The 13,822-nt window shown below is 32.3% G+C and overlaps 1 protein-coding gene across 1 annotated transcript in view; it reads left to right on the top strand.

The window, feature by feature from the left end:
• The window catches only part of LOC114339632 (glutamate receptor ionotropic, NMDA 2D-like), a 362,257-nt gene that overhangs the window by 161,874 nt on the left and 186,561 nt on the right, over window positions 1-13,822 (top strand). The window contains exon 3 of the mRNA XM_050652847.1: window positions 11,974-12,190. Within this exon, the coding sequence (XP_050508804.1) occupies window positions 11,974-12,190 (217 nt within the window). The remainder of the gene's footprint in view (window positions 1-11,973; window positions 12,191-13,822) is intronic.

A 13,822-nucleotide genomic window follows, 5' to 3' on the forward strand; every position in this document is an offset into this window, starting at 1 on the left:
AAAATACCTACCAAAGTTTTAAAAAATGGTGCGAAGGCAAGAATTTAAAAATCGAAGAAAAGACTCTATTGGCATATTCCGTTCAAAGACATGTTGACCGAGTTGAAAGCTCCTGGAAGCCTCTGTGCAGAATATTCAATGATTAAATCCACCGTTTTTCTTTATGATGGCATTGATATTTCCAAGTTTTCAACTTTGATCGCGTATTTGAAGAGAAAAAATGTTGCGATACTACTAATGTATGCGATTCTGCAGGAGTTTCTGTTAGAAGTGAAACCACAGCCCAAACAAGTGGGATTTCATTAAATAATTTAACAAATTGTACCATAAGTTTCAATATTAATAAATAATTCGTTAGTTTTCTTTATTCTTTCAAAAAATAAATTAAAATTAAGAGATTTTTTAACTCGACGGTAAGTGAATTACTTACCGTCGAGTTGGAGTACTTACCGTCGAGTTGGATTACTTACCGTCGAGTTGCTAGTAAATGTCACCTACTGAAGTAAAATCTGTCACGGTAAACAGTCAAAAATGATCAATCGTGCAAAAAAGTACACATGCACGTTATTTATTTACCATTTCAGACACTGTGTAACAAAAAAATAAGGAAACTTCTGTTGGAGTGAAAGTAAAAAGAAAGATATACTCCAACAGAAGTAAGGAAAAAATAAATAAATAACTAATGGGACATAGATTGTAGAGAGATGGGCTGTAAAGAAAAGGGTGAAGTGGCTTCTACGTTGAGACCGTAGTAGGAAAAAATACTAAATACTACTTTCCAGTAGTATTAGTGGAGGAAAGTGGAAGGATGTAGAAGTGAAGAAAGAAGAGACAGAGGCAAACTGAATAGAGTTGGCTAGCTATAGATAGAAGAGAACAACTTGACACTCAAGGATGGATACGGCTCGTTTGCATGCCTGTCGAAGAACAGTAGCTCTAATTAGATAGAAATGACGTCTAAAAGGTGAACTAATAAAATAGGAATAATGTACTGAAGAGGAATGAAGATGAATAATTTCTAAAGACGAACAAGATAAATAAATCTAACAAATCATGGGCGCCATGAAAATGATCTTCGATCACTTTCCCAGGTATCTTACACTGCTGTCAAATATTAAATATATTAAATCTGTAATAATGAACATAAAGGAATAATAAAATTCATGATATACAAAATAAATAAACATTTATTAAAATTAACTACCAGATTTTTAACAATCTCTGAGTTAGACAAATTAAATATAAGGTGACTCTAAAATGACATATGTTATATAAAAGCTATATTTGTCTAAGATAATAACAATAATGTTACCTGTTACAAAACTTAAAGGTATAAGTACCTCTTACTTACATATAGGGTACAACTCACATGAGATTTCTACCCAATGGTTATAGTACGCTTGCTACGTACAACTGAATTAAAACCCGAAAAATATGACTAACATATAAATAAATAGGCACAAGCCTGACGAAGAGAAAATACCATGAATTAAGCAAATGCATTAATAAGTTATAAAAATGAAGCTAAGATAAATACCGAAACGATGACCTAAATTACCCGAACAAATGGAATAAAGCGAATAACAATAAAATATTTGGGAAACAAGCAAGTAATATTACAAAATAAATTTACCCGAATTACATAAACCAATATCAAAGCAATAATAAAGTATTAAAAACCTAATTTTCTCTAGGCTTATTCCTGTGCACAAGAAGTTACCGTAGATACAAAGTTTGGGAACCAAATACAATAATATACAAATATGTCATATTAAAAAAAAACAGAGGTAAACTAAATCTGGAAAAAAATTAATTAATATAGTGCATTAAACCGAGAGTCTGAAATGTAAAAAAAACCAATAGTTACTAAAACACACTAATTGTTCCCAAACGAATCCCAATGATTCCTAAAAAGGTTGCGGTTGCATCCTAGAAATGATGCACCAGGATGGTGCGACCCCATGACTCCTGTAGGCCCAGGTGCCAAGACGAAAACTGAGCTGGAACGCTCCCATAGCTTGCTCCCAATTAGACATACTCCCATGATGACTTGGCTGTGGCTGTCTCAGGGCTTCTGAGGATGTTATAAGGGCTATGACTTAGTATATTTCTTCCAAATGGCTAAAAACATATCCTTCATTTTATTTCTCATATAAACCGGTAAGCAAAAGTAAAGAGAAGAAGAAATAATTGAGGAAAACTTTTTAGCAGAAACAATACAGAAAAACGACCATTAAAAATGGAACAAAAACTAATCTCAGGTAACCTTGAACTATTTTGAGTGTAAAGACATGAAGAAATAATTACCTTGACTGTGAAATTTGAATATGATTTATCTGAGGAAATATGATGTTTGTAAAAATATATTGAATTTATAAAAATATTGGATGTTCAATAAATTTAAAACCTACAGAAAAATGATAAGTATTTCCAATATTAATTGAGAATTGCATGTTTGGTTATGTCTAACCAAAAAATATATTAATATATAATTTTCCTTGAATGATTATTCAATAAACATGTAATAATCTACATAAAATCCAAGCAATGAGTTGACTAAGAAATTTAACAATGAACCCAATATATCAAATAATGTTCCATAACAAAAAAAAACAAGGCTATATATATATATAAAATTATTATAAAAAAATAAATATTTTACCGAGTGATTCTGATTCCATTTGTGCTTTCCACTTATCTCCTTTCTCCAAAGCAACAATTGGTAATAATGACTTTTCACTTTAAAATTGAACAGGAGATGTTAAATATAAATAATTTAGTAGAAAATATCAACCCGCCATTTCTTTCAGACAGCCAACAACCAAGTGACAAGTGACGAACGAGAGACGTTTCTCCGCCAAGGTGAACGTCAAATTCTCTCAGAACACAAAATAATTCTCGATAGGTGGAGTACGTTCCATCATCGAGGTATGACGTCACCTCAGTAGTCCTATACGATAAATTAGAGAATTTAAATGAGAGACCGAGGGAAAATAATTATAATAATAATTAAAGAGCTAATTTTGTAACGTGACCGTTACAACTGGTACAGTTAGTTTTGCCCGATTCTTTTTTTTTATCCAGCTTTGGATTTTATGGTGAAGTGGACGGTCGTCTAATGGTTCCTATTGCACAAAGTCCTGCTTCCAAAACCACCCCAAATAAAAAAATTCGCATAAAATAAAAATCGCTATTAAAAGAAACGCCTAACATAGAAAAACAGAAATTTAAAAAAGGAAAGGAATTCAATATCTACTAAACAAACATCTAAGTAAGTAAGTAAGTAAGGTATGCTTTAAGGCCGCGTCTCACCATCAAATAATTTGATCAAACAGTTTGAGCAAACTTGACGTACTTGAGGAAGTACGTCAAAGTGACGTCACAATTGCAGTTTTTTTGAAATTCTAAAAATCTGTGCTCTCACTATCAGTCTAGTTTGATCAAATTTTTTGTATTGAGTTGTCTAATTTGTTTGTACTTTATTTAAAATTAAAATTTTTCATTATTATCCACAATGAACACTCAGGATGTGACATCACTAACTGTCACTTTCAGTTTGCTCAAACCAGTTTGATCAAATTATTTGATGGTGGGACGCGGTCTTTATTGTCAAAAAATTTTACAAATTTGTGGACAAAGCTTATACAAAATAAAAAAAAATAGAATAAAAAGCAAAAAATAATAAAAAATTCATCAAAATGAAAAAAGGGGCAAAGGGATAAACACGAAATTGAAAAAAGGTAAAATAAAAAAATATGAAAAAAAAAAACTTTTTAAGAATCGCTTTTCTTTAGTTACGAGTGACTAAAATTAAAAATGTTATAAAAAAAATCAACTAAAAAACAAAAAATTTAAAAAATCTAACACATTCGTTAAAGAAAAGCGTGGGGCGAAAACCGTTTATTCGATGAACACGCGCCACACTTTTCTTTGACGGATGTGTTAGATTTTTTCAATTTTTTTTTTATTTTTTGCTTTTTAGTTGATTTTTTATAACATTTTTAATTTTAGTCACTCGTAACTAAAGAAAAGCGTTTCTTAATAGTTACTTATGATATACTAAGTTTTAAAAGTACACGTTTAAAGCACGCATGTGAAAGTTTGCAGAATGAGCGATAGCGAGTTCTGCAATTCACATGATTGCCTTAAAAATGTACTTTTTAACACGCATATCATACAATGTTTTTTCTACATACGTAATTACAGGACAATATCTACCAAAACTTCTCCTTGAACTTGACTGACATTCCAATTTTATATTTTTTTGACATTACATCAAAATTGTATATACGGTCAATATGAACTGCAGTGCCTTAAAATTTTTTTAAAGCACTAGTGCCTTAAAGTAGCATTTTTAACGCTCGTATGGAGTGCTTAAAATTGCATTTTTAACACGGTTATAGAAAAAAAAATTTTCATATTTTTTTTTTTAATTTTAGTCTTACACTTTTTAAACATTAAAATATATCGTCATGTTTATTAAAATATGTATAAAATATATGATGTACTAAATGAAAAGTAGTCGGAATCGGCAAAAAAATTGAAACTCTATTGTTTATTTGTAACGGGTAGTTCTTTTATGGACGACAGACTCAGTAAAACACAGGTTGAAAACAAAGTAAATCTATTAATTTTAAATTATGTACAAAATAAGTCAAAATAATAATTCAATATTCTATTTTGTCCCAGCGAAGTCCTCCTCCGGATGGGCGTCTGTAACAGAAGAACAAAATTAACAGCGATATTCAAATATATATTTATCGGGGCTCGCTCACTACGCTTGCCTCCGTTGAATTACGAGTCGCAAATTACCTCACTTCGGTACACCTTGCGTCTCGTCTCGAGTTGGCCTGTCTAAGTTTACGAATCACCTCAAAACTGTGCACGTCGTGACTCAGGTCGGCCTGCCTCGCTCACTTCGCTTGGCTGGTTATGGAGCCTAGAACGGTCGTTCAGAACTGCTTGATTTCTGCTTGCGACCTTCTTAAATATCCGTGTGCCGGTGTTGTCTCGGAGAGGTGGAACTCGGTGAGGGCATCTGCGCGAATTGAGAGAATCGCTCGGTTCCCAGTGTCGAGGCATGTTCAGCATATAGGCATATCATTACATATTAATGAAGCATAACGTAAACAATTAACGTAAAAAGTAAAATGATGTATTGCTCATATCATTAGCTATACAATCCGTAAAAGTTTTAAGTTTTTACATTGTAAAAAACAAGAGAATATAAGCGTTTTCCATTAAAATCGTTTTATTTTATTTAATCAATTAATAAACATGAAAAAAAATTTAATTTACTATTCGTGTATTGTTCCCGCGAATGCATATGTCTGCAAATTTTCATTCATTTGCATCGAAGAAAAGGCAGTCAAATTAACGTCTAAAGATTTGACGCAAAACTATTGAACTAAATAAAAGCGTTTAAAAAGGAAGATTTTTGATAACAACAGCTCCAAAGGTATTTCAAAAAGTGAATTGTGCGATTATGATGATGAGTTAGGTAATCTCGTATGAGACGAAAATGACTTCTGTGTATTATGTGGTGATGATAATAAAACATACGAAGTATGGAACGTGTTCGATATGTTGTCAATGGGCTCATGCTATGTGTACAGGAAACGGTAGTCCAGAAGTATATATTTGTGACTTCTGCGATTTTCAGATTTTTTTAATATATCTGTAACTTGGTTTCTTATCTTTTTTCGTATTTTGCTTGTCACTTTAATATTTATGTTCAATAAACGACATTTTTGAATGTTATTTTTAAGTTCTATTGTTGCGCAAAATTATTCGACATATGTGTACCAGTAGCCGAATAAGTCGGGTAATTGTGCGCGTTGCACTAATCGGAAATTTCGCCTCTCGCTCTTCTACTGTTCAATCATTCATTGAATGCGGTATCTACCAATATACCTAGGCCATAGAAGTATATCTTTAAACAAGTTGGAAACTGAAATGTTTGAATTTTTTGCAATACACTGAATTTTCTTTAGGTGCGCACCAATAGCAGACTTTCTCCTACGAAAAATTTTTAAAAATCCATAAAAATCCAAATATCCCCAAATAACTTAATAGCAATGTTACAATAGTTTAAGAAACGATTAAGAATCACTTCTAGAACGATTTGACTAAGTTTCAGAAACAAAAAAATAATATATTTACAGTTGAATTCTATCAATATTTTCTTTTTCATTGAGAATTTTAAGCTCACTTTTATTTCTTTATCTCCTCCGCATTGTTGGTATAATACGCCAGCAAGAAGAGGACATTACCTCCGAATTCTATCCTACTGCATGGATTTTAATGAAATTTTGGGCCTAGCTTCTACTTATCTCCTAATTCAAAGTCTACCCAATGCCGGTGTGTGTTTTTATTTTGGGGTGGTTCCCACCCCTTCTTAGTGTATATAAACATAGTTTATACTATTATGTTTCCTTGAGTAACTTACAACTTTGCATTTATTTGCATTAAGATTTAAATAGTTTTCTTTACACCATTCATGCACACCACTCAGTTCATTCTGGATAGTGTGACAATCATTGATATCGTTAATTTCTAAGTAAACTTTTAAATCATCTGCATAACACAAACAGGGTACAGAAATTTTCTCACATAAGTCATTAATAAATAACACAAACAAGAGTGGGCCTAGATTTGATCCTTGTGGGACTCCAGATGAAGGTATGTATTTGTGAGAGTTATAACCATTATAAGATACAAATTGAGTTCTACCAGACAAATAGGATTTTATGAAAGCGACAGCATCTTTAGAAAAACCAAAAAGGGACAATTTGGAAAGAAGAACTCCATGATGAATTTTGTCAAAGGCCTTTGAAAAATCAGTATATATAACGTCAACTTGGGATCTCCTATCCAACGCTTCAGATATGTACTGTGTTATTCCCAATAAGTTTGTAACTGTGGATCGATTAGCAATGAATCCATGCTGATATTGTGAAATTTGATTACGAGTGAAAGAGTATATACGATTATAAAGTATGATTTCAAAAATTTTGGATAAATTGCATATAATAGATATGGGCCTATAATTTTCTACACAACATTTTTCCCCATTTTTATAAACAGGACATACCTTTGATTCCTTCCAGATACTTGGATACTGTTTGTATAATAAACACAAATTGAAAATTTTTAATAATGGCTTAGTTAAAGCACCCATGCAATCTTTAATAAAAAAAGAGGGTATTTTATCAGGTGCAGAAGTCATCTTATTTTTTAATTTTTTGCTGGCTAGGATTATTTCAGTTTCTTGAACAGGATAAAAATTTAGACATTCAGTGTTGACCGCTAAGACATTATTACTGGTTAGTATATTACCTGCTTGATAAACATCATTAAAGTATTCAGCAAAGATATCAACGATATTTTGTGGTTCAGAAGTAGCAATGCCTTGATATTTCATTTCACCAGGAATCCGTGAAGTGTTATTTTTAGCATTTACGTATGACCAAAACTTTCTAGGGTTTACAGAAAGAGATAATTGTATATTTTCGATGTATTCGTTGTATGCCAATTTCATTTTTAGTTTTGAAAGATGTCTTAAGCGCTGAAATTCAAGCAGATCAGAGTGGTTTTTATGTAATCTAAATTTGTTCCTGTGCTTAACTTTTAGTTTGATGCAGCGAATAATATCGGCATCAAACTAAGGTGGATATGTGTGGCTGAAGTTTTTGTAGACAGGAACATACTTATTAAATAAAAGAAAAATTCTATTATAAAAACTGTCTACAACTTTATCAACTTGAGAAGATTCATCTAGAAAAGCCCAATCCGTCTCATACAATTCCCTATATAAATCACAAAAATTTGCCTTTTTAAAGTTGTAAGTTACCTGGTCAGAACCAAACCTGAACCTAGACTCCTTTACAAAAATATTCGTAATATTAATTATAAGAGCTGGGTGGTGGGAATCTTCATAGACTAACGGGGACATGTCACGCATTACTTCGCAGGCAAAATGTGACATTATTAGATCTAGCGATCTACCTAAGTGATTTACAACCCCATTAAATTGACCAATACCAAAAGAGTGCAAGAAACTTAAAATTATAGAAGTTTTATCATCGGAAGTGTCATTTTCTATAAATTTAGGGACGTTAAAATCACCTAACACTAAGACATCGTTATGTAAATAATCAAGTTGTTCCAAGCACTCAAAAAAGTATTCAAATTCTTGTAAACTCAGTTTGTCTGGTAAATAAATCACGAGTACATAAAATTTCTTAAATTTAATTTGAGATTTAACAATAAGCAAATCAATTAACGGAAATTGTAAATGAAATGCAGAGGTGTCTATAACTTCCGAAATAATAAAATCTTGTAACGCAAGCAATACACCACCACCCGCTTCTTATTTACCTCCTGAAATTTGGGATTTTTTCGGAAAACAATATAATTACTAGGAAATAATTCAGAGTTTAATACATCACTGTGTAGCCAAGTTTCACTTAAAGCGATTAGATCATATTCACAGTCACTTATATTACGATTAAACAGATGAATTTTGCTATTTAAACCGCGAACATTTTGGTAGTAGCAGGTGAGTTCTCGGTGACCTAGATCAGATGTCCTAGAGCTGTTGGAGATATTCAGTTTAACTGTTTCTTTACAATGGTGGGTTTGCCTCTTATAAAGTTAATAGTCAGATCCTTTTCTCCGTTATCCGTTCTTTGATTCAGCTCAGTACGAAGTTCGTTTAACTTAGCTCTTTGCGTAGGTGTATTGTCATCAGAAATAGAAATTGTTGAGTGTGCGGTTGTTGCTAATTTTTTCTTGTTACGTAAAATAAACTTGGCATGTAATGATGATGAAAAAGTCACTTTAATTAGACGTGCTTTGTTAGAAGGTTTGCCAATTCTGTGTAAATTTATTGAGTTGCATTGATTCCCATCATTACCTTGTATTGACGTTAGTATTTCATCTACCTTTTTTTTGTCTTCAAGAGAAGAGTTGGTTTCTGGGACATTATGTAGAATTATATTATGTGAACGATTTATGCGATCAACTGCCTCCTGAATTCTTCATGAGCCTCTGATGTTACCGATGAATTAACTGAAGCAAATTTCTTTTCCAATTCCTGCATTTTATTTTCAATAAGATTTGTAAGAAATTCTTTTAATGCTTCGAATTTGTCATCAGCGGTGTCACATATATTGCATATTACTTTTATATTTTTACTTCTCATACGGGTGATACGACTAGCGTCATCATTTTGCAAACCAATGCATGAAGTATGCAGTAATTTTGTACAACCTGAACATTTTATCGTTTGCGAATTGGCAGTAGATTGTTTACAATTCGGACATAAAGACATTGTATCTTCCTTTAAACTTGTTGACGTGAACGAAAATAAATATAGTAAACTGTTTGGAAGCTCGTTAATGATAAATTGATTATACCAGTTTTTTCCGATAGCTGATAGACAAGTACCTATTGCAATATGGAAACTTAATAATCGCAAATATTTTAACTTTAGCGATGCATAAGAACAAAATAAGTACTCACACTTGTAGATCTTGGGGTAACAGACACTCTGTAAAAATTTCACCAAACTAGGATTACTATTACCCAATCAAAACGACAATTTTATACGATCAAAACAAATCACGTGTGTTCACAACAACTACCTTCTAATTGTTCCCTAATTGTAATGAAAAATATAAAGGAAATTTTTATCTCAAAAAGCCCTTTATTTTTGTGTGGTATCTTTTTTCGTATCTCTTATCTTTTTGATCTTATTTTTTTCAAAAACCATTCATTTTAATCCAGTTTAACTTTTTGGACATTGATATTACACTATAATAAAAAGGATTGCAGAACGAAAACGATGTATTTAAATTCTGATGGATGAGGGGTTAAATAGACTTCTCATTTCTTCTTAAAATACATTAGTCATCAATTTTTTGCAGAATATCTCGCTTAGTTTAAATGTAATCGACATTTAGTATTGCTCATTTTAACCCTTAAATACTGACATTTTAAATCAATGACGAAAACACTAACTAACCGTCTGACAGACGGGTTCAACATTTTAGTGGTAATTTCTGTTTTTGTTAAATATTTTAATGCAAAAAAATATCTCGATGACTTACTGAAAGTATTGATTATCAGTAGTAATTGCACAAGAGCTCTAAAATTATTGAATTTTTCCCGAATGACACTTTGACAGTTTTAATTTCACGAGCCGAAGGCGAGTGAAATTATGTCAAAGTGTCACGAGGGCAAAGATTCTATATTAATTTTAGAGATCGAGTGCAATTTGTTGCGATTATTTCATGAATAAAACTGTTCAACACTAAAATTTTATTGTAATTTATTTATGTAAGTACAAATTAGTACAAGTAAACACACAGTTGTTATAAATATTAATTTGACGGTTTAAAGTCATCGCTTTTATAATTTTTAAAACATTAATTGTCATTAATGTCACTGAATGTATTTTTTCGTAGCAACGAAGGGCATCTGACGTAATATACTTGGCGACGGGAAATTATCAAAAATTATCGATTTAGTTTTGATTTCTGTAGCTTTCTATTGGTCAGAATCTCCTATAAATGAAATAATCTAAAAAACACAGTAATTATTCTATTTTTTCTGTATTTATTAAAATAAAAAAACATTACTTATAACAAAAATGGAAGGATTGTTTGTATACCTTTTTACTCCTGAAAAAAAGTGTGATAAAAATTAAACAAATTAAAAAATCTTAATAAAAATTTATAATCAAGTTAAACAAAGAGTAAGAAAAATGAAAATAAAAAGGTTTTTAAAAAATGTTAAAACAAAAAAAAACTGACAGGTACTATAGTTAGTACAGTGTAGCAATGGTAGACAGTGGCAACATTTTCATCACAAACTGATTCCACTTCCCTTATGTCGTCTTCTACCTCATCAAACCATTTCAAAAGAGTTTCCTCAGGGTCTTTATTCCCTTATTTGATGTTTTTTGACGAACTGGGGCACATTATGTGTAATGACGAACTGGGCACAAACACTAACAACCCGTCTATTAGAGGGAAATCACATTTTGAGCCTAAATATCTTTCGAATAACAGCCTGCCGCAAATTGCCGAATTCAGTACTACTAAAGAACAACCCAACTTGAAAAGTCATAAACGGGTGACCTTCAAAATGTTCTAGGAAGGGAAATATCCCACTTTCGACAAGCGATGCCGTTTGATAGAAGGGGGTGTTAGTACTTAAGGGTTAAAGGTCTTTTCAAGCACTACAAAACTTATTAGTATCATTATACACCTAAAATCGACAGTTTCTCTGTTATTTCAAGTTGAGTACACCGATTTGAGCATGCAGCAAAAAAGCAAACTCTTCTTACCTACCATATCCCTCTTTGTATTTTAACTAGAAGATTTATGAAGGAATGAATCTCTTTGTTTTTTATAACCTACAGAAATATTTTATATAGTTTTTTTGTTAGATACATATTTTTTAAGGTATTCGCAAAAACCTGTCCGAAAAGGTGTCATTTTTCAATGAAAATGGCCAATTTTCAACCACGAACAACTCAAAAAGTAGAACAACTCAAAAAGTAGAGTTTTCAAAAAATAATTAAAGAACAGTTTTTGTTCAAAATTAGGTTCTCTAGCCTCTTCCGTGGCTATTTTAACCAAAACATTTTTCACCCCCGAGAAGGGGTGGGAACGACCCCCAACATAAAAGCGCACATCGACATAGGGTAGACTTTGTTTCTTGAGCTATTCCCTACTTACTGTGAAATTATCAAGTAAATCGATGTAGTAGGATGGAATTCGGAGCCAAATACCCTCATTGACTGCCCTATAAGCGACATTTTGTTTTATTTTTACTGTTAGGTATCTGTACAGTTGCTATCCGCTTAAAGCACTGTTTTAGACAATAAATTACCTCATAAACTATACTGTAGTTAGAATTCAGACCGAAATTTATCGGGTAACTATAACACGTAACTTGTTGCAGAGTCCGTCGACATCTCACCGATTTTCCCTCTTCAGAACTTACTGGTTGGTCTGGGCCGTTTTGTTCCAGGCCGCCGTGCATGTCGACTCCCCACGGGGCTTTACAGCCAGATTTATGACCAATGTTTGGGCGATGTTCGCCGTTGTCTTCCTTGCTATCTACACTGCCAACCTCGCAGCCTTCATGATAACTAGAGAGGAGTTTTTTGAGTTTTCAGGTAAGAGACTTTTATTACTTTGTGCATAACTTTAACTTCAAAATACGTTACTGTTTACAGTAAAGCGGTAGTTCTTTTGATATTGCCTAAACGGTGTGTGTTTATGATGCAGCATTCTTTTATGTAAAATGGAGATAATAAAATATACAGTTTGGCAAAGGCAACTAGAATAAATTCATTATTTCGTGAACGAGCGATTTTGGAAAAAAATCTCACACCGGTCAAATTTTATTTTTTAATTTCGATTTTTTTGCTTATATATCATACTTACTAATAACGTCATCCATCTGGGCCTCATGACGTAATCAATGATTTTTTTAATATGAGAATAGGGGTCGTGTGCTAGCTAGCTCATTTTACTCATTTAAAAGACTTTTTACGTGCGTACAAACTACACACACTCTTTTGTCAAGAACAATTCCTAAGTATAATTTATGAATTACGATTTTTTGGCATATTATATATCATACTAGTGACGTCATCCACATGGGCGTGATGACATTATCGATGATTTTTGAAGTGAAAACTTCTTTAGGGACGTTGTGCGATTTTTTATAGGAGAAAAAGCATTGAATTCGCAACCGTCATCGTGACTCTCATTGCGACCGTCATCACTTATATATGCTATATATTATTTGTATGTACATATATATAAATTGTATAGAAGTATTTAAATTTAAAATAAAATGTAAAACCTATTTTAGGATGGGGAAAAAGGATTTATTTCGCGACCGTCACCGCGACCGTCACCGCGACCGTCATCTCTTCGGCGAAATAAATTTTGTGCGTATCTATATTATGTGTACCTATGTATACATAAATTGTATAGAAGTATTTAAATTTAAAATAAATGTAAAACCTACTTTTGGATGGGGAAAAAGGAATTATTTCGCGACCGTCATCTCTTCGGAGACATAAATTTTGGACGTATATGTATTGAAGTAAAATCTTCTTTAGGGAGGTTGTACACTTTTTTAATGGGAAAAAGTATTAAATTGGCGACCGTCTTCGCGACCGTCATCGCTTCGAAGAAATAAATTTTTGAAGTGAAAACTTCGTTAGGGACGTTGTGCACTTTTTAGATGGGGAAAAAGTATTGAATTAGTGACCGTCATCGCTTCGGCGAAATAAATTTTTAAAGTGAAAACTTCTTTTGGGGACGTTGTGTAATTTTTGGATTAGAAAAAGTAATAAATTAGGGACCGTCATCGCTTCGACGAAATAAACATTTGAAGTGAAAACTTCCTTAGGGACGTTGTGCACTTTTGGATGGAAAAAAGTAATAAATTAGAGACCGTCTTCGACGAAATAAATTTTTGAAATGAAAATTTCTTTAGGAACTTTGTTCAATTTTTGGATGGGGGAAAGTATTGAATTAGGTACCGTCACCGCTTCGACTAAATAAATTTTTGAATTGAAAACTTCTGTAGGGATGTTGTGCACTTTTTGGATGGGAAAAAGTATTAAATTAGCGACCGTCATCACGACCGTCATCGCTTCGACGAAATAAATATTTGAAGTGAAAACTTCTTGAAAGACGGCTGTGCACTTTTTGGATGGGAAAAAATATTAAATTAGCGACCGTCGTCGCTTCGACGATATAAATTTTTGAAGTGAAAATTTCTTTAGGGG

This window comes from Diabrotica virgifera, chromosome 6, assembly GCF_917563875.1.
Source record: "Diabrotica virgifera virgifera chromosome 6, PGI_DIABVI_V3a".
NCBI classification, from domain to species: Eukaryota; Metazoa; Arthropoda; class Insecta; order Coleoptera; family Chrysomelidae; genus Diabrotica; species Diabrotica virgifera.